Here is an 18,730-nt window from a genome sequence, read left to right as displayed (position 1 = left end):
ACTATTTCTGTCCCACTCACCCTCCCTGGCCTCAACCCCTCATCACATCTGTCGCCAATCACATCAACAAAATACGCCTTTGCCTCGCATCTGCATGCATAGAAGAGGATTACAGTAGGAATCATGGTCTTTCAGAAGAAGAAGGCTGAGGTGTGCATCCGTACCTCCCAGTTCAAGGTGAACAAGCTGCTCAACCGCAAGCAGTTCATCGTGGAGGTAAACCACCCGCACTGGTGCGGTACCGTGCCGACGCAGCTGATCCGCAAGAAGCTGGCCACGCTGTACAAGGTTCCGGATGCGAGCCAGGTGTCCCTCTTCGGCTTCAAGACGAAGTTCGGTGGCGGCAAGACCACCGGCTTCGGTCTGATCTACGACGACCTCGCGTCCCTGAAGCGCTTCGAGCCCAACTACCGCAAGACCCGCATGGGTTTCGGCAAGGCTCGCCTGCCGGCCCGCAAGTCGGTGAAGGAGCGCCGCAACCGCAACAAGAAGCTGCGCGGCAAGGCGAAGGGCAAGCAGGTGGCCAAGAAGAAGTAAGGCTCCGTGCCGCAGCTGCACACACTTTGCATCTCGCCTCTACCCTCTCCCTGGCCCTTCTCTCTTGTGCCTGCTTCTTCCACACGCACACGCGCGCAGCCTGCCAGTCACTCCAGTTTCTCTGGGTGCCCTGGTGGCCCTGCCTTGCCTGTATATCGCTAGGTGATGGCGAGTTTTCCAAAAGGCAGTGGGTGGGGTGGGGTGGGGCGGAATGGAATTGGTAGCGGAGGAAGGGGGTCCGTTAGGAGGTGCGGGTGTCTGCTATGCCAGCAGCAGCCACAGTAGTCTTGGCAGGCACTGAAGTTCCTTTCTCTTTGATTTCTCCTCCTCTCCTGTTCTTTCTGGTTTTCTTTTGGTCTCTCCATGTTATTTGACCCCCCAAAACAGCAGACAGGCACACGGATGCCCCACACGTCGCCTGGGAGACGTGGCATCTGGAGGCACCAACACGCCAGCAGCTGCCGCTCCCGACGAGAGCGAGCCGAGAAAAAGAGTCCAGTTGGAGGGTGAGGGGCACGGTGGTGTGCAACGCGCTCTCGGGGTGCCGTTGCGGAGGAGACAGTGCAGCAGCTCACCCCCCCCGCACGCACGTATGCCGTGCGTCGGTGCACGTGCTGCAGGCCGATGTGCGCTCGCCCTTCATGTACAACGCCTGCCACCTCTTCGTCTTTTTTCGTGCTACTGTCCAGAGCACACACATATGTACCTCCACGTGCCAGCGAGCACAAGCTCGTGCAGCATCACTGCACAGCTGCAATCACAAGCCTCCTCGTCTCTGCACCCCTCCCCTCCCCCCTTCCACCGCCACCTTGCAGCTACTTCCTGCTTTCTCCTTTACTATTGTTGGTGCTTCACTGTTCGCACGCCTTCTCCTCTATAGAACGGCTCCCCCTCGCACGTACTTCATCTGCCTCCGGCCAACAGCCACGTTGCCTTCTCTCCTAGTGTGCGCGCAAGGCAAACCAAGCATCGCCTGCTTCATCACGCACACACACACACAAAAAAAAAAAACGGAGGAGTGGCACAAACAAAAAACCAACACAGCCAAAAAAAAACGAGACATAGTTTGTTTCCTTTGCTGTGGTTCTGTCTGTCTGACGGGCATACACGCCACCTTTTCCTCCCTCTTCCTCCCCCCTCCTTGCTCCACACGCCCCCACCCTTTCTCTCTCTCTTCTGATAGACGCCTTTCTCGCCGCAGTGGGGCGGTGGCAGGCCGAGTCAAGATACGGGCATACAAGAAGGGCTTGAGCTGAGGCGCTGGAGGTGTGCATACGAATTTCCAAGGGAAAGGGCAGCCTTAAGAGACTGCCCCCTTCATTGAGCATCACCATCTCAGTGAACAGACGATTTTGATCGCCCCCTCCTCGATAGCTCGCTCGCTCTCTGTGTAACTCAGCACCTATCTTCTCTGTCCCGGTCTTGTTAGCCCTCCACTTTGCGCGATCCTTTCTTGCAAGAAAATGTTTAGGATGCCTGCAGTCAAGAAGCCTCTCTCGAGCCACCGGCCGAGCGAGGCGCGCAAGTCCATTGAAGACCCTGCGCCAAGCCCTTACGTACCCGCCACGCCGGCGAGCGTCAAGAGTGTGACCTTTGATTGGACTCAGGCCTGCCCCATCTACACCATCAAGGGCAACAGCGTTTGGCACAAGGGCGGTGGGGAGCTGCCGTACCGCCCTGTCATTGGCGATCTCGCGATGCGGCCAAACACAGGCAAATATTTCTTCTCCTACCGCATCAACACCGACAACAGCCGTGTCGGCTTCTGCACCAGCTGCGTTTACGTCAGCGATGAAGATCTGCAGAACATAGAGTTCGGCAAGGCTGTTGCGATGGACTCGGAGACGAGTGAGTCGCTGCTGGACCAAAACCCGGCGCAGCCGAGCTTTCTGCAGGCCATTGGCGCCGTTCCTACGCTGCCTAGCAAGCGTTGGGAGGCCTACATGGATCTACAAACCTCGAAGGTGTTCGTGAACGGTGTGGAGAAGCACAGTTTCTGGCGTCTTTTCGTGCCCATCAGTGGCGGCGTTGCCTCCTTCGTAGTGGACACCGACGCCGGTGCAGTGCAAATGTTTATGGACCGCAAGTACGTGGGCATGATGCTGGATGAGCAGAGTGGGTTGAAGGGCAACACTGTATACCCCTGTGTGGGCATCTCCGGGTGTGACATGGCCAATCGCAGCATCCAGAGTGGGTGCATGGGTGCCTTTGTCGAGCCAGCCCACGCGTTCGACTGTCTCTACTAGTCACGGGTGGGCTCTGCTCAACCTAGTGGATGCTATTTTGTTTGCTCGCTTTTCCTTTGCTCTTTTCTTATGGTCGTTATTCTTGCCGTTGCCATCCCTACTAACCCCCCCACCGCATCAGTCTCCACGCTTGCTCTCTCCGAGCGTGCAGGATGGCGTATCTGTATGCGTGCGTGTGCCAGATCGAGAGGAAGAAGGCACCGGGCCTGTGTATCACATCGGTAGTCGGGGTTAAATGTGTGTATGTATTTGTACCTCGGTGGCCATCTTTGAGTGTACCTCATCGTAGTCCCCAAGAGACATGGCTCGTTGTGCGGGTGCGTTTCCTTTCATTTTTATTTCCCCTCTCCCCCTCTTCCTTCCCCACGTCTTGAGTGCCGCCTCGGGTTGCCTGGATAGTGGACGTGTGCACAGCAGTCCCCCTCCCCCTCCCCCAATCCCATCTTTACTCAAGATACCGTGCACCCCTTTTGCTATCTTATTTTTGTCTAGTGGCATGACCATGTATATATGCTTATGTACACTTTCGCTTGGCTGTGCGTAAACCGTGTGCGACGTTTTTTCTCGTTCTTTTTCCCGCTTGTATGTGTGTCCGCGTATGCCTTGCCTTGGTCTAATTGCTTGTTCTCGCGGTTCATTTTCTTCTTTGTCTTCACACACCGTGAAGGTGAGAGCGATACAACCGCCTTCGCTTGGCTTCCGCAACGCTCCTCCGGCCCACCAACGGACACACACACACACGTCCCCCTCCTCCCTCCCCATCATCATCATCGCTCTCCTCTCACGAATGTAATCGTTTTTTTTTTCTTCACTTAGCTGTCAGGGAGCGCGTGATTTGATGTACAGGTATTGCCCTCTCCTACGCCCCATATCCCTCTCCTCCCTGCCTTTACGTCTTCTGTGTCTTTGCGTTTCTTTTCCTGTGTGTGTGTGTTCTTATTTTGTTGCCATTCTCGTTCGGATTGACGTATCTCTCGGCTCTCTTCTTGTTTTCCGTCTCTTGTTCTGCCTTTATGTATGCTTTCATGGTTTGCATTGATGGGCCATGTGAGGCTACCGCCAGTTTTGGACGACGTGCATGTGAACGGCTCTTTATAGGTCTCTGCATGCGCGCATGTGCCTCCTTTATCCCCTTCCCTTTGTGTGTGTGTGTGTGTGTCTTGCGCTTACGAGGCTCCGTCGTTTTTCATGTGTCTCTCTTGTCGTGTATGCGTGCTTGTGTGCGTGGGTGTGGGAACGGAGAGAGGGTGCGCGGGTATCGTTACGACTGTTGTTTGCTTTGTGCCGTTCTTTCTTCGGATGTGTGCATGTGAGTTTGTCTGCTTTCTCCCATGGTTTGTTTTCCCGTGTTTCTCTGCCTACTTCCGTGCTGCTCGTCTGGCGGTGTTTTATTTGTGGATGTTTGTCTTTGTATCGTTGGTCTTGCCCCAATACACATGTATGCTCAGTTGATACTCTTGGGGCGCGCGCTCCTCCTTTTTTTTGTCCCATTCCGCGCGCGCGCACACACGTTATTGGAACGCAGGCACTTTCAACGATGACTCGCTCTCTCTCTCTGTTCCTCGTTTGATTCGATCCCTCTTCCAAATGTTTCGGTATCTGCACTACATGCTGGGCTAGCCCACCACTCGGTGCGAAACGAACTTCAGAAAAAAAAAAACACGAAGACAAATTTTAAGCAAGCGTGTAATATAAGGGACAGTGACCGACACTGTATTCGATTGCGCGTGCGGTGACACGAGCACGTTTGCCTGCTGAGTCGCCGTCGCTCCTACTCTCTCGCTTGCAGTCTTGTTGACTGCACTGCACGCCCACACAGCATCGCAGCACTTTGAATCCGGTGCACATGCTACAAGAATGCTCCAGAAAAGGCCCTGGCTCCCCCCACCCACCCACCCTTGCTCATGGCGAAACGGCGGAGACCTACATCTCCGCTCAAGTCCCTCTCAAGCATACAAGCTGTCATGCAGCCGTTCTCCGCATGCACCCGTTGTCTACGTGTCCTCTTCCTTTTGCCTCCTCTCCTTGTGTCTATTTCCTGTCTCTCTCCCTCGCTCCGTAGCAAGGGCACGGGCGCCCGTGGCTCTTTTGAGTGTATGATTGGGTGGGTGGGTACGTGTGTGAGGTTCTGCGGCCATGCAAAGCGTGGTACTCTGTGTGATGTCTGCGCGTGTAGGGAAGATCACATTTCCAAGCGGAGAGGTCGGTTTCGTGAGGGGAGGGCGGGGGCACGAGGGATGGGCGGTGAGGGGCAGATAGAAGAGGGAGAAACTTCTTCTACCTGCCTCTCCCTCTCTCCTGGTCACACCCCTCCCCCTCTCTACGTTCTTCATACCTTCGTCGCTAAGTGCAGTGATCTGAGATGTTGTTGTTTGGTGACTGTTTGTGTGAGTGTACATGCATCTCTCTCTGTGCGTGAGTATCACCACGAGGCCGGTGCAGTGCTGCCAGAACGCTGCCGTGTTTGAGTTGCGGTGTGGAGGAGTGGTTGTTCAAGCACAGCCACGCCACACCCTCTTCGCCACTTGCCTCCCTTCCCCCTCCTCCTCCTCTTTCTACATGATGAGCAACGATGCGCCTAGGACACCTTTAGAGACGCTCTGGCACACACGCATACGCACGCGTGCACGCTCGTATTTTTTTCGTGCATGCGCGGGTGCGTATATTCTCTATGGCACGGGTCACATACGTGAAAACAAACTTGATCAATAGCCTCGGCTCATCTGACGCGTAGGGACTTCGAGGAGGAGTGAGAAGAAAGGCGTATTTGAGGGAGGCGGGAACGGGCCGTGGCGGTCATCGAGTGCTGCGGCGGCGGCCGTATTCCCAGGACTAGACGATTTCGACGGTTTCTTACAGGTTTTAGTGTGCGTTGGAAGGCAGCGCCTCCTCTTGTGCTCGCTCTGGTGCGGCGTGGTCTGCGCCTGCGAAGGTGTCCTTCTCTGTGCGTGCTCAGATGGGATGGAGGTGTCGACGCCCCTCGAGGGTGCACCACTGCTTTTTCGACACCCTCTCTGGTCACATCCTCTCCCTCTTTCACTGGCCCCTTTTTACTCGTGCCTTTCGCCCTGCTGCCTCGCTCTGCACTGCAGTTTACTCCCCCCCCCCTCAGACACACACACCACACACAACGCCACCCATCTCGCATTTCTTCGGATTGCCTGTCACCCCCTTCCTACGGAGCCTTCATTAAAAATTAGCGAAAAAAAAAAGAAGTCTGAAGGTACACCGTGACGACGAACAAACTCATGAGCACCGTAGCCGAGCTGCAAGCCCAACTTGATGCACTGCGTGCCCGCAACGCACAAGAGGTAGAGGCGGCCCAGGCCACACTCGCCAAGCTGCAGCAGGACCTCAATTATATGCAGGAGGACACGGAAGCCCTCGAGAGAGAGGAGGAGGAGCTCTGCAAGCAATTCGGCAAGAGTCGCGGCACTGACACTGCGTTGTCCGCAAGCCAGCACACCGACATCATCGCTCAAGGGCTATGTGCTCTCGTAGAGTGTGACGATAGTAAGTGCTGCTGAGGGCGCGAAGGGTACAAGGAGTGGCACTGTGGTAAAGCTCACCCTTTCCGGTCAGTTCCCGCTCTGGGATGCCCATCACTCTCTCTATCTCCGCTTCTCGACCCCCCACTACGCGCCCAGTGTCTCTCTCTCTCTTTGGGGCGTCTGCGTATTTGTGTGTTTCGGTGCACTCTCGTTTTTTTATCTGCTCCCGTGCGCTTGCGGCTCGCGGTGCAGTAAAGTCCAAGCAGAGGGGGTGAGAAAGAGAAAACCCCTTCAGCGGTGTGTCGCAGTGTCGCCTCCGGCACAAAAAAAAAGCACCTGTCATTGGTATCGTCACATTCATCGATAGCTGCCACACCACTGCAGAGCGCTGCTTCCAGCTTGCTCACCTTCTGACTCTCTTCGCATATTTCGCCCTCTGTCGCTCCTGCCGAAGTGACCTTGCATCTCCTCTTCCGTATTGCCCTTCTACTTCTGCGCCCCTGCTTATGCATTTCCTGTCGGCGTTACTGCGTTGGTCTTTCGTCTCTCCAACGGTGTTGTGGTTGTGTGGGCCTGCCTGCCCCCCCCCACCCTCCGCTGCATCACATCTCTCTGTGCCTGCATGCGCACTGTCACTCAGTAGAATGCCATTCTCGTGAGACCGCAGAAGGGTGCACAGTCACACACACACACGCAGAGAACGGCAAGCGCAGTTTTTACGGCGTTTTACTTTCGTCTCTTCTTTTTGTTTTTTCGATGTTTATTGGTGGCCTCCTGGAAGTCACCACCACGTCCACTGCGTGCGCATGCGTACTTGCACAGAGACGGCGACACCCTCTCTTTCCCGCTCCCTGCTCAGTGGCAACCCCCTCCCTCCCTCCCCCCCTGGCATTTCAGCAACGACACGGCAAGCATGGGCAGTGCACCATCGGTGCAGGAGCACCTGCAGAAGTGGGAGACCGCGCTCGGGGAGCTCGAGCAGCTCTGCTCGGTCAATCGACGCCTCATGGACCAGGACCGCATCTACGGCAGTGGGGCCGCCCTGAACGACATTCACAGGGCCACGGATGACGAAGCCACCTCCGACCGAGGAGGAGCTCGGCGGCCATCATCACTCGTTTCCTTCAGCCCCACCGCAACGGCAGTCACACCAGAGGCGGGTATGGGTGTCAGCGCGGGCAGTTTTCATAGACTAAACCGCAGCGGCACCTCGACGGCCGTCACAGCACCACTACCGGAGAGCCGCACCGGCTTTGGATTCACGGCTTACAGCGGCGCGCCTGGAACCAGCACGGTGACGACTTTGAACTTCGTTCAGGGCGGTGCTACCGCCCTGCCTGGCAACGCGGCAAACGACGTGACAAACAGGAGTGCCGGCTCGGCCTCGGTGGGTCAGCAGCAGTCCAAGCACACCCGTCAGCAAGTCCTCGAGATCCGAAAAGCGCGCATGAGTCTCTTTCGCAGCTACGAAGCCGAAAACCCGGATGCGCTCACTGATCTCATGCAATGCAGCCACTTCGGCGCTGCCGCCGTGGCTCTCTCCTACCTGCTCGGCGGTGACGCGAACTGCAAGGATCGCCGGCGTCGCGTCACCCTCGAAGACATCTTCTTCGCCACACAGTCCCCGCTGCACATGCTGCACTCCGGATCGCCACATCTGCCGATCATGACGGGCATCATCCGCGAGTTCCTCGACGTCGATAACCGGTTCAAGGGCGATTACAGCCTAGAAGCGGTGCACCTTGACGTGTCGCCGACGATGGGGCAGGTGGAGCTCGGCCCGAACGAGGTGGGTGACCGGCAGACTCGCATGCAGCTGCCGGAATTCCAGCGCCTTATCACGCAGGACTGCGAGGAAGAGACGCAGGCGATTCGCATTGTCAACTACGATCCGTATGTGCTGGAGCAAGCGATGCTTGTGGACGCCTTCGAAGACGAAGATGAACTGAACTCCCCGCTTGCAACCTCCGTGCTAGGGCCAAATCCGCACCATATGGAGCGGCAGTACTCCCCACGAAACGAGGGTGCGTATGCGGCAGTAGTCGACGTTCGCAATGCCGTGCAGCTTATGGTAACTATCGCTGAGGGCGTAGTGAACGACTCGCTGCACGTGAAGCTGAAGGAAGTACCCGTGGCGTCCCTCTTCAAGGCAATGATGACGGCCAAGGAAGGCCATCGCGCGCGCGGCTTCATTCGCGTGTTTAAGAAGGAGCTCAACCCGGAATTCACCACGGACGAGATCAAGACGTTCTGGACGCCGGAGCTGCGCAGCGGCAAGGTGCTTGGCACGACGCAGCTGGGCACGAACGCCGTGGCCATCTCTCACCACATCAGCCCCCACATCGTCGGCGTGGCGTGGGCGATGCATCTGCTGGCCGGCGTTCGCCCTGGCACGCACGGGTACGGCAACGGCCTGCCGGTCTCTGACATTATCCGCACCATGAAGCTGCCAGCCGAGGTGTTCGTGGATGGCGTACTACCTCTAGAGCAGGTGTACGAGTACGCCGCCGGCTACGTGCAGCGGTCAAAGCGCGACGTGGACGTGCACCTCTACCCGGTGCTCACGAAGATCTTCCGCGAGGACGCGGTGCCGACGATTTCGGTGTTCGACCTCGAGTCCATCCTCATCAACGTGAAGGACGCCAACGCGGACCCGGAGTGCCCGGAGCATGTGATGGTGATAATGTACAACGCATGCGTGGCGCACAATGTGCTCTACATTGTGGAAGAGCCGCAGTGGTGTGTGCTGGCCGGCTACGATCAGGAAATGCAAACAGCCGTGCTGATCGATGCCCACCCGAAGACATTTTCGCACACGTGGTCGTGCCCGCTGGACCGTCTTCACAAGGCCATGACCGGCAACGGGTACCTGATCTTCTCAAAGCGTAGCACGAACCCGGTGTCGCGGCGCGTTGGCGCCCCAGCCACGATGGCCCCCACAGTAGAGAGTCGACTTGAGCTGGTGGAGCGCCAGCACGAGCTGAGCAGCTCATGGGAAGGCAAGACCGCATTTGCCGTGCCGAAGGCGTTCACTTTTCCCTCGCTGCCTGTCATGCCGACGATGGTGGCCATGACATGCACCCGGCTCGGCGTTCCGACCACGTTTGACGACGTGGTGCAACGTCTTCCGTTCGAAATCTCCGCCCTGGTCATTCGCAACTTGACCCTGGAGATCATGCACGTGTGCCTGACACAGTACTTGCGTGTGGTGGGGTTGCAGGACGAGGTCCAAGTGAAGGCGTATCATGGGGAAAGCAACGCGGACGGGTTCCTCACACTGCAGCTGCCGCAGCTCGAGGAACTCATCCAGACCTCACTCGACGGAAACCATGTCCTGCTGCTGCACTTCGATGCCAGCCGCCTGCTCGTAAACGGGGCCTCGCACCCGTTCGGTGCCCTTGGTATTGTCGTCGGCTACGACGCGGGGCTCGGAAGCGTGCGCGTGGCGGACGCGAACCCCAACAGCTTCCTGCGCGAGTGGTCGGCGCCGCTGCTAGAGGTGTTCGAGTCCGTGCTGGACAGCGACGTCACACGGAAGCACCGCACCCGCGGCGTGCTGCTCGTCTCGCGTGCTGCCGTAGCCGAGGGTGCGGCAGGTCCGGTGTTTGCGCCGCCGTGCAGCCGTCCTTTCCGCCTCGAGCTACTGCCTGTTCTGAACGTCTTCCTTGTTAGCCCCAGTCCCCACTTCCAAGGGATGTCCTTCGCCTTCTCGCAACTGGGCTACTACTACAGCCCGGAGGAGATCTTCTACGAGGCGTATCTGAAGACGATGGATGATCAGCGGCGGCGCGGTAGCCAGGCCTTTGCGTGGCGTGATGTCGAGGTGTCGCTGTCGATCATCAACAAAAAGATCGACGCCTCTTTCATGGCGGAAGGGTGCCGGAAGTTTCTCGAGTCGCGCAATGGACATCAGAGCGGGACCCAAGAGACTATCTCGGTGCAGGTGCTGGAGGACATCGACGTGGACGAGGAGCTGGACGAGCTTCTGGAGAAGTCTACGCGGTCCTCGGACACGGTCCTTCTGCTGAACTACGACGTTCTGCGTACGCATCAGCTGTCGAACCTCGGCCGCAGTGTGGCTACCGTGAAGAGCTACAACAAGGAGAAGCAGCTGGTCGAGCTGTGGGACGCCGAGTACGCCGTCTTCGGTCTCTCCTTTGTAGTCACGAAGCAGCAGCTCATCGAAATGGGCGATCTGGAGAACGTCGGCTCCAGCCCGTACGGCTTTGTCCAGTTCAAGCGTGTTGCAGCCGGCGCAGCCCCCAAGAAGCTGGGCCTTATGTCTGCGCCATCAACGCTGGAGGAGGAAGCCGAACTCGAGGCGGCCGCCGCCGCGGCAGGAGTAAAGTGACACCGTGGCGAAACCGAGCAGCGCTGGCTGGCCGTCGCTTGCGGTCGAGGATGTGAATGTGGGTCTCCGTTCACTTCCCACCACCACCACCACTCCTCCTTGGCACTAAGCTGGATAGAACAGTTTCTCTCGGTGCTGGGGACTCTCGGTATTCCTTTGTTCAGCTGAAGCCGTGACTCTCCAGCAGGTCGCCAGTATTCGCACAAGCGCGGTGATGCATATGCAGGGCACATCATCACTCGGTCGTCAGCCCTTCCTCGCTCTCTCTTGTGTACCATAGAGGGAAGTGTCTCCTCGTCATGCGTATCATGCAGCAGCAGCAGCAGCAGCAGCAGCGACGGCGCCGCGAAACGCCGCCGCCGTGTTCACTCCCTCTTTGCGCTGTGGCCGTTGTTTTTGTTGGCTTGTGTCTTCGTCTTACGTCACCCTCGGCCCCTCCGCTGCTTCCTTGTGTGGGTTTGGGTGCGTGAGACTACGCGCACTTTGCGTCCCCTCTGGCGTCGGGGAGGGGTAGCGGGGAGAGGGGAGAGGGGAACACGGAGGCAAAGGAGGGAAAACAAAAAAAGGGGAGGGGGAGGGCAAAGTTGTCGGCGTCTGTCACAGCCAGCCAAAAGGGAAAAAAGAGAGGTGACGTTGTTATACGAGTGTCAAGCAGCAAACCAGGAGGATGGTCTGTGCATCATCCTCCCGCATCACGCAGCAGCACGTCTGCTGTTCCCCCTTTCTGTTTTTCTTTTCGTTTTCCTTCCTTTTTTGTGCCCTGTGTTGCGTGCTTCTCGGACTGCTATCCGGCTATCCTTCCTCTGTGCACCGAGTCGTTGCGCGTTTCTTTTCCCTTGTGTATGTGTGTGCCATTTTCTTTTCTTGTTGCTGCATTTGTTCTCTTGTTGTTCTCCCCCTCCCACACACGCACACTGTCCCTTTCTTTTTTTCTGCGCATATGTGTGTGTGTGTGTGTGTGTGCCTTCCAACGTTTCGAGGCCCCCGTGAACCCACCATGCATCCTTCCCTCTCCCTCTCCCTCCTTACTCTCCTTCTCACTCTACAGCTCATATGTGTAAAGTGACACGGACTCGACCGCAACAGAGAACACACACACACGCACTCAAAAAGAAGCGGCCCCAGGTGCAGGAGAGAGCCAGTCATCCTCCCCCACCCTCCCCTCTCGCGCCCTTTTCACTCCGAAGCAGGGCCGAATGCTCATGTCCGTTTCTCCTCTCACAATGCGCCCATCCCTCTCGCTCTCTATCGCAAACTTACCGCTCTATCATCTCCACTACTCCCCATCTCCCACCTCTCAAGTCGACCAACTTCGCCCTCTTCCCTCTCCTGCACGTGTTGGCGTGCGCTTTTAGGTGAAGCAGAAGGTTTGGCCTTGTTTGTTTTTGTTCTTCGGAGGGGGATTGCGGTTGCTTCCTCCTGCCTGCCTTCTTTTTTGTGTGTGTGACGCGTGCTTTACTCTGCTACTGCTACCTAACTACCTACCTACTACCATTCTGGTGCACTGAAGGCGCTCAGCTTTTGTGGGTGTGTTTGCACTGCGCACCTCGCCTTCCCTCCCTCCCTCTCCCCCTCTAGCGCATTCATTGTATTGCTCGCAGACCGAGTGGGAGTGAGGACGAAGGATGAACGTTGTCGACGACACTGTGGCGGCACTGGGCGACGACGACGCCATCGCCGAGCAGCAGAACATGTCTTTCCTCATGAAACTGCAGGAACTGTACTGCAAGACGGTTCTTTACGAGCAGCTGGAGCAGATGATGGGCCACCCCGCCACCCAAGAAGAGAGCGACGGCTACCTTGACGACGTGGAAGGGCTCGTCAAGCTCTACTGCTCCGAGAGGGAGGCGGCGAAGAAAATGGTGCCGCAAGGTGAGGAGGCCGACGCCGCTGCTCAACGTGAGGAGGTGACGGAGCAGCACATCCTGCACTCTCTCTCCGTTGCTATCAACGGCGAGGCCGAGGCAGACGAGCAACCCGACATACCTGTGTCAAGCATTCAGCAGCTGTACCACGTCCTCCACGATTGCCTCACCACGGACACGGTAGAGACAGGGCTCGCTGTCGGGTCATTGCTGCTGGCCGATGATGCCAAACGTAGCGCTGAGGAGGCGGCTCGTCTTGCCTATCAGCAGCAGCAGCGTCACATGCACGGCGGCGTTGACACGGCCAGCATGAACACCTCCACTGCGGAGCGCAAGAATGCCATGAAGGTCTCGCCAGAGGAGATGTTCCGCCTCGCCCAGCACGTCCGCAGCGGTCTTGCCGATGAAGCGGAGCTGCTCAAATTGCGCTCCGAGGACAACGAGGAAGAAGGCGGCGGCGCGCAGGACGTGGAGCTGAACGACGAAGAACCTCGCTTCTTGCGCAACATGGGCTTCTCCTCGATGCTGCACCGTCGCATCAACTACCGTGCACCGCTGCCGTCGCAGCAGCTCCGTGACGCCCGCACGCCGCAGCATCGTCAAGCCATCTTGGACAGGCTCGCCCAGCGTCAGCAGGGCGACTCGTCAAAGCTGAACAGTATGGAGGCGGTGGCGCAGATGCAGGAGAAGATAAATATGGAGCGCCGCGTCATTGCCCGCAAGGCGCAGCGTACCCAGCAGCAGTTCCGCGAGTACGACTTTGGGGCGACCATGGGCGGTCGCGATGATAGGTCGGTGCTCGACGAGGACCGCTACGGACGGAGAGGCGGGGCGCTTGAAAGCGAGGAGTACTCGGCACAGCCCACCCTTCTGCACTCGGAGCTGAACGCGCTGCCGGAGGAGGGCGGCTTCCGACCACAGGATATGCCGACGAAGCTGGCGCCGTGGATGAAACACAGCTTTGGACGCAAGCCGCGCTTTGGCCTGCCCGAGACTATGCAGACAATACAGGAGCAGCGCATCTCCCTCCCGATTTACGCGAAGAAGGAGGCTCTGCTGAACTTCGTAGATGCGCACAGGGTGACCGTACTTGTCGGAGAGACAGGCAGCGGCAAGACCACGCAGATTCCGCAGTACCTGGCGGAGCACGGGTACGCCGATCGAGGCATGATCGCCTGCACGCAGCCCCGCCGTGTCGCCGCCGAGACGCTTGCCATGCGCGTCGCTGAGGAGTACGGCTGCCGCCTTGGCGAGGAGGTCGGTTACACCGTTCGCTTCCGCGATGTCACCTCGTCTCTGACAAAGATAAAGTACATGACGGACGGTATGCTGCTGCGCGAAGCGCTGCTGGACGACAGCTTCCAACGCTACAGCGTCATCATCCTCGACGAGGCTCACGAGCGATCCATCAGCACCGATCTGCTCTTCGCCATCGTGCGGCAGGCGCTGCGGAAGAACGAGGTGCTGAAGGTGATGGTGACATCCGCCACCCTCGAGACGGAGAAGTTCTGCGCCTACTTTGGCGCCTCTGAGCCTTTTCGGATTGAGGGTCGCACGTTCCCCGTGGAGACGTACTACCTCACCGACCCCACCACCGACTACGTGCGAGCCGCCCTGCAGACGGTCATGATGATTCACCTGCAGGAGCCTCCAGGGGACGTCCTTGTCTTTTTCACTGGACAGGAAGAGATCGAGCTGGGCGGGGAGCAGCTGTTTCGCTGGATGGAGATGCTGCGGCGGCAGGTGAGCACGCCGTTGCCTGACTTGATGGTGCTGCCTCTCACGGCCACCATGCCGCAGGAGGTGCAGTCGAAGGTGTTCGAGCCCACCCCACCCGGGTGCCGCAAGGTCGTACTGGCCACGAACGTCGCAGAGACATCGATCACTATTGCCAACCTCTACTACGTTGTTGACAGCGGCTTCTGCAAGCAGAACATCTTCGACGCCAAGCACGGCATCGATCAGCTTAAGGTGATGCCGGTTTCTCAAGCGCAGGCGAAGCAGCGCTCCGGTCGTGCGGGGCGTATCGGGTCTGGAAAGTGCTACCGCATGTACACGGAGAAGCAGTTCACGACGGACATGGTGCCGGAGACGGTGCCAGACATTATGCGGACAAGCCTCTTCCACGTTACCCTGCAGCTGAAGGCCATGGGGCTCGATCTCCTTAACCTCGAGCTCATGGACTGCCCTCCGAAGGGGGCCATTGTGTCAGCGCTAGAGAAGCTGCGATACCTTGAGGCGCTCGACGACGACGGACTGCTGACCCCGCTAGGGAGCCGCATGGCGCAGCTGTCCATCGACCCCTCGCAGAGCAAAACGCTGCTCACTGCGGTGGACTTGGGTTGCAGCGAGCCGGTTCTCACAATTGTGTCGATGCTAGCAGTGCAGAAGCGTGGCGTCTTCTACCGCCCTCGAGATCAGCAAGATGCGTCTGACGCGGCGCGACGCCAGTTCATGCAACCGGAGGGTGATCAGCTCACACTCATGGCGGTCTATGACGCCTGGGTGGAGAACGGCATGTCCGAGGACTGGAGCAAGCACAACTTCCTGAAGCACCGCATGCTGGTCGAGGCGCGCGACACACGCGACCAGCTCAAGGAGATGCTGGCGCGGCGCAACCAGCACATATCACACGAGAATGACACAAACCTCGACGAGGTACGCAAGTCCATCACGGCCGGGTACTTCTTCAACGCGGCGAGGCGTGTCGACTCGCACACCCGCTCGTACGTCACACTGTCCGACAGGCGTGAGGTTTACGTGCACCCCTCCTCGGTGCTCATCGACGACCCACCCAAGTACGTTCTGTACGACGATCTCCGCATGACGAAGCGGGAGTACATGACGGAGCTGCTGGCGATCGAGCCGAAGTGGTTGGTGGAGCTGGCGCCAGCCTTTTACGCAAGACCGAAGGAAGGGCGTCTCACTAAGGAGCAAGCCGCTGAGCGGTTCACACCGATCCTAAAGTCGTGGGAAACAGGCAGCTCCTGGCGTATCTCACGTCTCAAGAAGCAGCGGCGTTGAAGAGGGGGGGAGGCTGCGCACAACCGTGAGCCGACAGGACTCTTGCAGGGACGTCGACGTGGCGCACTGAAGTGGTGGAGCTTTGTGCCTGTGGCGTGCGTGCGTGCATGCATGGTGCGCCCCCCCCCCCGCGCGTGCTTCCTCCTTGTCTATTCGTCTTTGGTGCGCGCATACTATAACTCTCGAAGACTCACGTATTCGTGGGTGTGCATGAGATCGTCATGCGGGGTGGGGACTTGCCCAATGTGGTGATAGTGGTGGAGAGGTGGCTGAAGGCCAACTTCGCCGGTGAAGCAACGACGGCACCGCAGCATATAATTTGCGAAATACAAAATACAAAGACATCAAAGTGAACTTGAAATTCCACGGATGCTGCCGCAAGACGTTCCTGCTGTGCTCTGCCATGTACGTCTCTTTCCCAGTGCTGCTGCGCGACAAAACTCGCCTCCGGCATTTTCGTTCCTGCATGCCTTTGCACGTCATGGCCTTGCCCACTGCTTCTTATTGGCTCCTCTTTCTCTGCGTCCCTGACCCCTCCGCCTACCCATCCGTCACACAGGGGCACAAGCACACACACACAAGTACGTCGACTTCGCCCTCAATCAACCTTCTTTTGGCAAGCCACGCACGGCTGTCCCGTCCGACCTTTCCCCTTCATCTGCAAACTGCTTTGGTCTGCCACACCTCGTACGTCCCTTTCCTCTTTCTTCGGTTTTTGTCCTCCGCTGCTCTCTCACCCTCTTGTCGCCGCACCGGCCGACAAGACATTTCCAGGAGCCGGTGACGACAGTGTTGTCTGTCTCTCTTTTTGCGTGTGTGTGTGTGTGTGTGTGTGTAGCGTGTGTGATAAGCGGTGAGTCGCGTAGCGGCAATGTTCTTTATCTACCCCACCCCGCAGTACCCGCGTCGGGCACTGGAGTTCGTTTTCAAGTCCCTCTACATGTTCGCCAACACCATGCACCTGATGAGCTTGGTAGTTCTCATCTCTGACTTCTACACCCGCTTGAGCAACTCGATGCCGTCGTACTACACCAACAGAGACCTCGTCATATCCGACGCCATCCTTTTGGTCATGGAGAATTGCACCTACAATGGAAGCATCCAGCTGGGCAACGTCCGCGGTACGGTGGAGGTGACCGCAGGTAACATCGGCTACGGCCTCATGACGACGGCACAATACGTGACGGGGCTTTTCGTGCTCGAGTTTTTGCTCCTCGTCAACAACCTCCTTGTTGCGTTCAACTACACCAAGGGCAACCGCCACCTTCGCATCTTCGGCGTGCACGTCCCCCTCTACCACATTACCGTGATGATGACGCAGGTGTACTCCATCGCCATTATTGTGCTTGTCTGGGCCTTCGACGGTAATCGGCAGCTCTTTCAGCGTGCGCTGCAGCACTGTGCGGAGCAGATGCGGAAGACTAGCTACGAACAGCTGCTGAAGAGCGAGTTCGATGGCTACACCATCTTCTCCACGGCCGTGTACTGGCCGTTTGCGGCGACATGTGTGGCCGAGCTCATCTACGTCTCTGCGGTCATCTTGTTGTGTTACTTCTCCAACGACGAGGGCATCATCTTGTTCTCCGAGGCGGACGCGCCGTGGGAGTCGCGCGGGTTCCTCTGCAACACGAGCAAGCCGCTGCTGAAGCTGCACACGGCACAGCGCAAAGCCATCATCGAAGACGCCCGCAACGCGATCAAGGAGGGGCAGAAAGTGCGGATTGTTCGCTCCTACCAACTCATCACAGAGGAGGCCTTCGAGGCGCTTGTGCAGGCGATGCGGGAGCAGGTGGCACGGGCCTTGAAGGAGAAGCAGTTTGAGCAGCTGAAGAGGACCTTTGGTGACAATGAGTCGCAGTTGGACAACATGGGGTTTGCTTGGAGGGAGAATCTGATGGCTTCTCACCTCGACGAAGTAAACGGCGGCGTCGGGAACGGGTTAGGCAACAGCTTCGAAGCCGCGCCGGCGGATCAGTTCTTCAACGTTCCCTTTGAAGACTACTTCACGGACAACGGCGGCGCCGTTGGTAGGTCGGAGGTGCTTTGCAGTGTTGATCCCCTTTCGATCCAGGAGGGTGGCTTCGGCGATGACGACGGCGCCTACGGCGACGGGAACAACGGCTTCATGCTTGACCCCGCAGATGGCGGCGGTGAAACCATAGATGCATGGTCGCCGCAAGAGGGCGCGAACATGATGAGCACCGTTGGCGAGATCTACGACCCGCCTCAGCCGCAACAGCACACCCAGCATGCGTCGCGCACGAAGCACCGGAGCCGTCGCCGCCGCCGACGCGGCGATCACAAGGAAGAGGACGAAGACTACCAGGTGGAGCCAGATCCGCGTGACCCTTTGCAGCAGCAGCAAAGAGGCTACGGCAAGAGCGACATCGATGGTGAGGATGCGTACACAAGTCCGTCAAATTACTTTGATGCCAATGATGACATGGTGTATGTCGCCAATGACATGGGAGGCAGCGGAGGCGACTACGGCTCTGGCGCCGACCCTCGCGGCAGGCTAGATGGTACGAATGGCAACTACCCACTCAGCACACGAGAAAGCCGGCAGCGGCAACAGAGCCGTGGGCGGCAAGCAGGGCTTGAGCAAGAGGATGGCGTAGCCGACGAGCTCTCCGACGAGCTTGGCTGAATACGTCTGGCAGCAACGAAAACAATGTAGTCTTCCCTGCTTTTTTTCTCGTGCGGACATCTCTGTCTATGTTCGCGTCCTTCCTTAACTTCGACTCCGCCACCGCTCTCCTTTTCCTGTCTCTGCTCGATGCCCTCCCTCTCTTTTTTGTGGAGGGGGAGGAGGAAGGGTTGCTGTTTTTTTTTTTACTCGCTTTCCAAATTTAGTCGTTTGCGTTGTTTTGCTTCCCTAGATGAGCCGCGCGCTTTCACGCTCTGCGTCTCTTTCCCTCCCCTCTCGCCTTCGCCTCTCTCACCACACACACACACACACGCCAGGGTCGAGTGCTTGCTTTTTTTTTTCGCTTCCGTCTTTATGTGCCTTGCGTATCTTATCAGGTTCATTATTTTCCTTTAGATTTCCCTTACCCTCCCCCTCTATATCCCGGCCAACGCCGATCCACCTCTGGAGGTGGCCGGGTCACGTGCATACCGGCGCAGGGAAGTCCGAGCGAATTATCGCTGCGGATGTCCGCGGCCAGGCCCTGGATGGCGCCGCGTCGGTGCGCGCGGCGACAGTGCACACATTTG

The 18,730-nt window shown here is 58.0% G+C and overlaps 6 protein-coding genes across 6 annotated transcripts; all 6 read left to right on the top strand.

The window, feature by feature from the left end:
* Nucleotides 1-123: 123 nt before the first annotated feature.
* Nucleotides 124-537, top strand: LDBPK_363020 (40S ribosomal protein S24e; the record flags this gene model as incomplete). The annotated part of the gene is made up of 1 exon (XM_003865369.1): nucleotides 124-537. The coding sequence occupies one exon, from the start codon at nucleotides 124-126 to the stop codon at nucleotides 535-537; it is 414 nt and encodes a 137-aa protein (XP_003865417.1).
* A 1,463-nt stretch (nucleotides 538-2,000) lies between these two features.
* On the top strand, nucleotides 2,001-2,783 carry LDBPK_363000 (hypothetical protein, conserved; the record flags this gene model as incomplete). The annotated part of the gene is made up of 1 exon (XM_003865368.1): nucleotides 2,001-2,783. One exon carries the CDS (start codon nucleotides 2,001-2,003, stop codon nucleotides 2,781-2,783), a length of 783 nt encoding a protein of 260 aa, XP_003865416.1.
* Nucleotides 2,784-6,031: 3,248 nt separating this feature from the next.
* LDBPK_362990 (hypothetical protein, conserved) lies at nucleotides 6,032-6,310 on the top strand (the record flags this gene model as incomplete). Its single annotated transcript, XM_003865367.1, has 1 exon — nucleotides 6,032-6,310. The coding sequence occupies one exon, from the start codon at nucleotides 6,032-6,034 to the stop codon at nucleotides 6,308-6,310; it is 279 nt and encodes a 92-aa protein (XP_003865415.1).
* Nucleotides 6,311-7,187: 877 nt separating this feature from the next.
* Nucleotides 7,188-10,625, top strand: LDBPK_362980 (hypothetical protein, conserved; the record flags this gene model as incomplete). Its single annotated transcript, XM_003865366.1, has 1 exon — nucleotides 7,188-10,625. The coding sequence occupies one exon, from the start codon at nucleotides 7,188-7,190 to the stop codon at nucleotides 10,623-10,625; it is 3,438 nt and encodes a 1,145-aa protein (XP_003865414.1).
* A 1,625-nt stretch (nucleotides 10,626-12,250) lies between these two features.
* LDBPK_362970 (pre-mRNA splicing factor ATP-dependent RNA helicase, putative) lies at nucleotides 12,251-15,514 on the top strand (the record flags this gene model as incomplete). The annotated part of the gene is made up of 1 exon (XM_003865365.1): nucleotides 12,251-15,514. One exon carries the CDS (start codon nucleotides 12,251-12,253, stop codon nucleotides 15,512-15,514), a length of 3,264 nt encoding a protein of 1,087 aa, XP_003865413.1.
* Nucleotides 15,515-16,385: 871 nt separating this feature from the next.
* On the top strand, nucleotides 16,386-18,161 carry LDBPK_362960 (hypothetical protein, conserved; the record flags this gene model as incomplete). The annotated part of the gene is made up of 1 exon (XM_003865364.1): nucleotides 16,386-18,161. One exon carries the CDS (start codon nucleotides 16,386-16,388, stop codon nucleotides 18,159-18,161), a length of 1,776 nt encoding a protein of 591 aa, XP_003865412.1.
* Between the last annotated feature and the right edge of the window lie 569 nt (nucleotides 18,162-18,730).

The sequence above is a fragment of the Leishmania donovani genome, chromosome 36, assembly GCF_000227135.1.
Source record: "Leishmania donovani BPK282A1 complete genome, chromosome 36".
Classification (NCBI taxonomy): Eukaryota; Euglenozoa; class Kinetoplastea; order Trypanosomatida; family Trypanosomatidae; genus Leishmania; species Leishmania donovani.
Note: the sequence above shows the minus strand (reverse complement) of the source record. Positions and strands in the feature narration are given on the sequence as shown.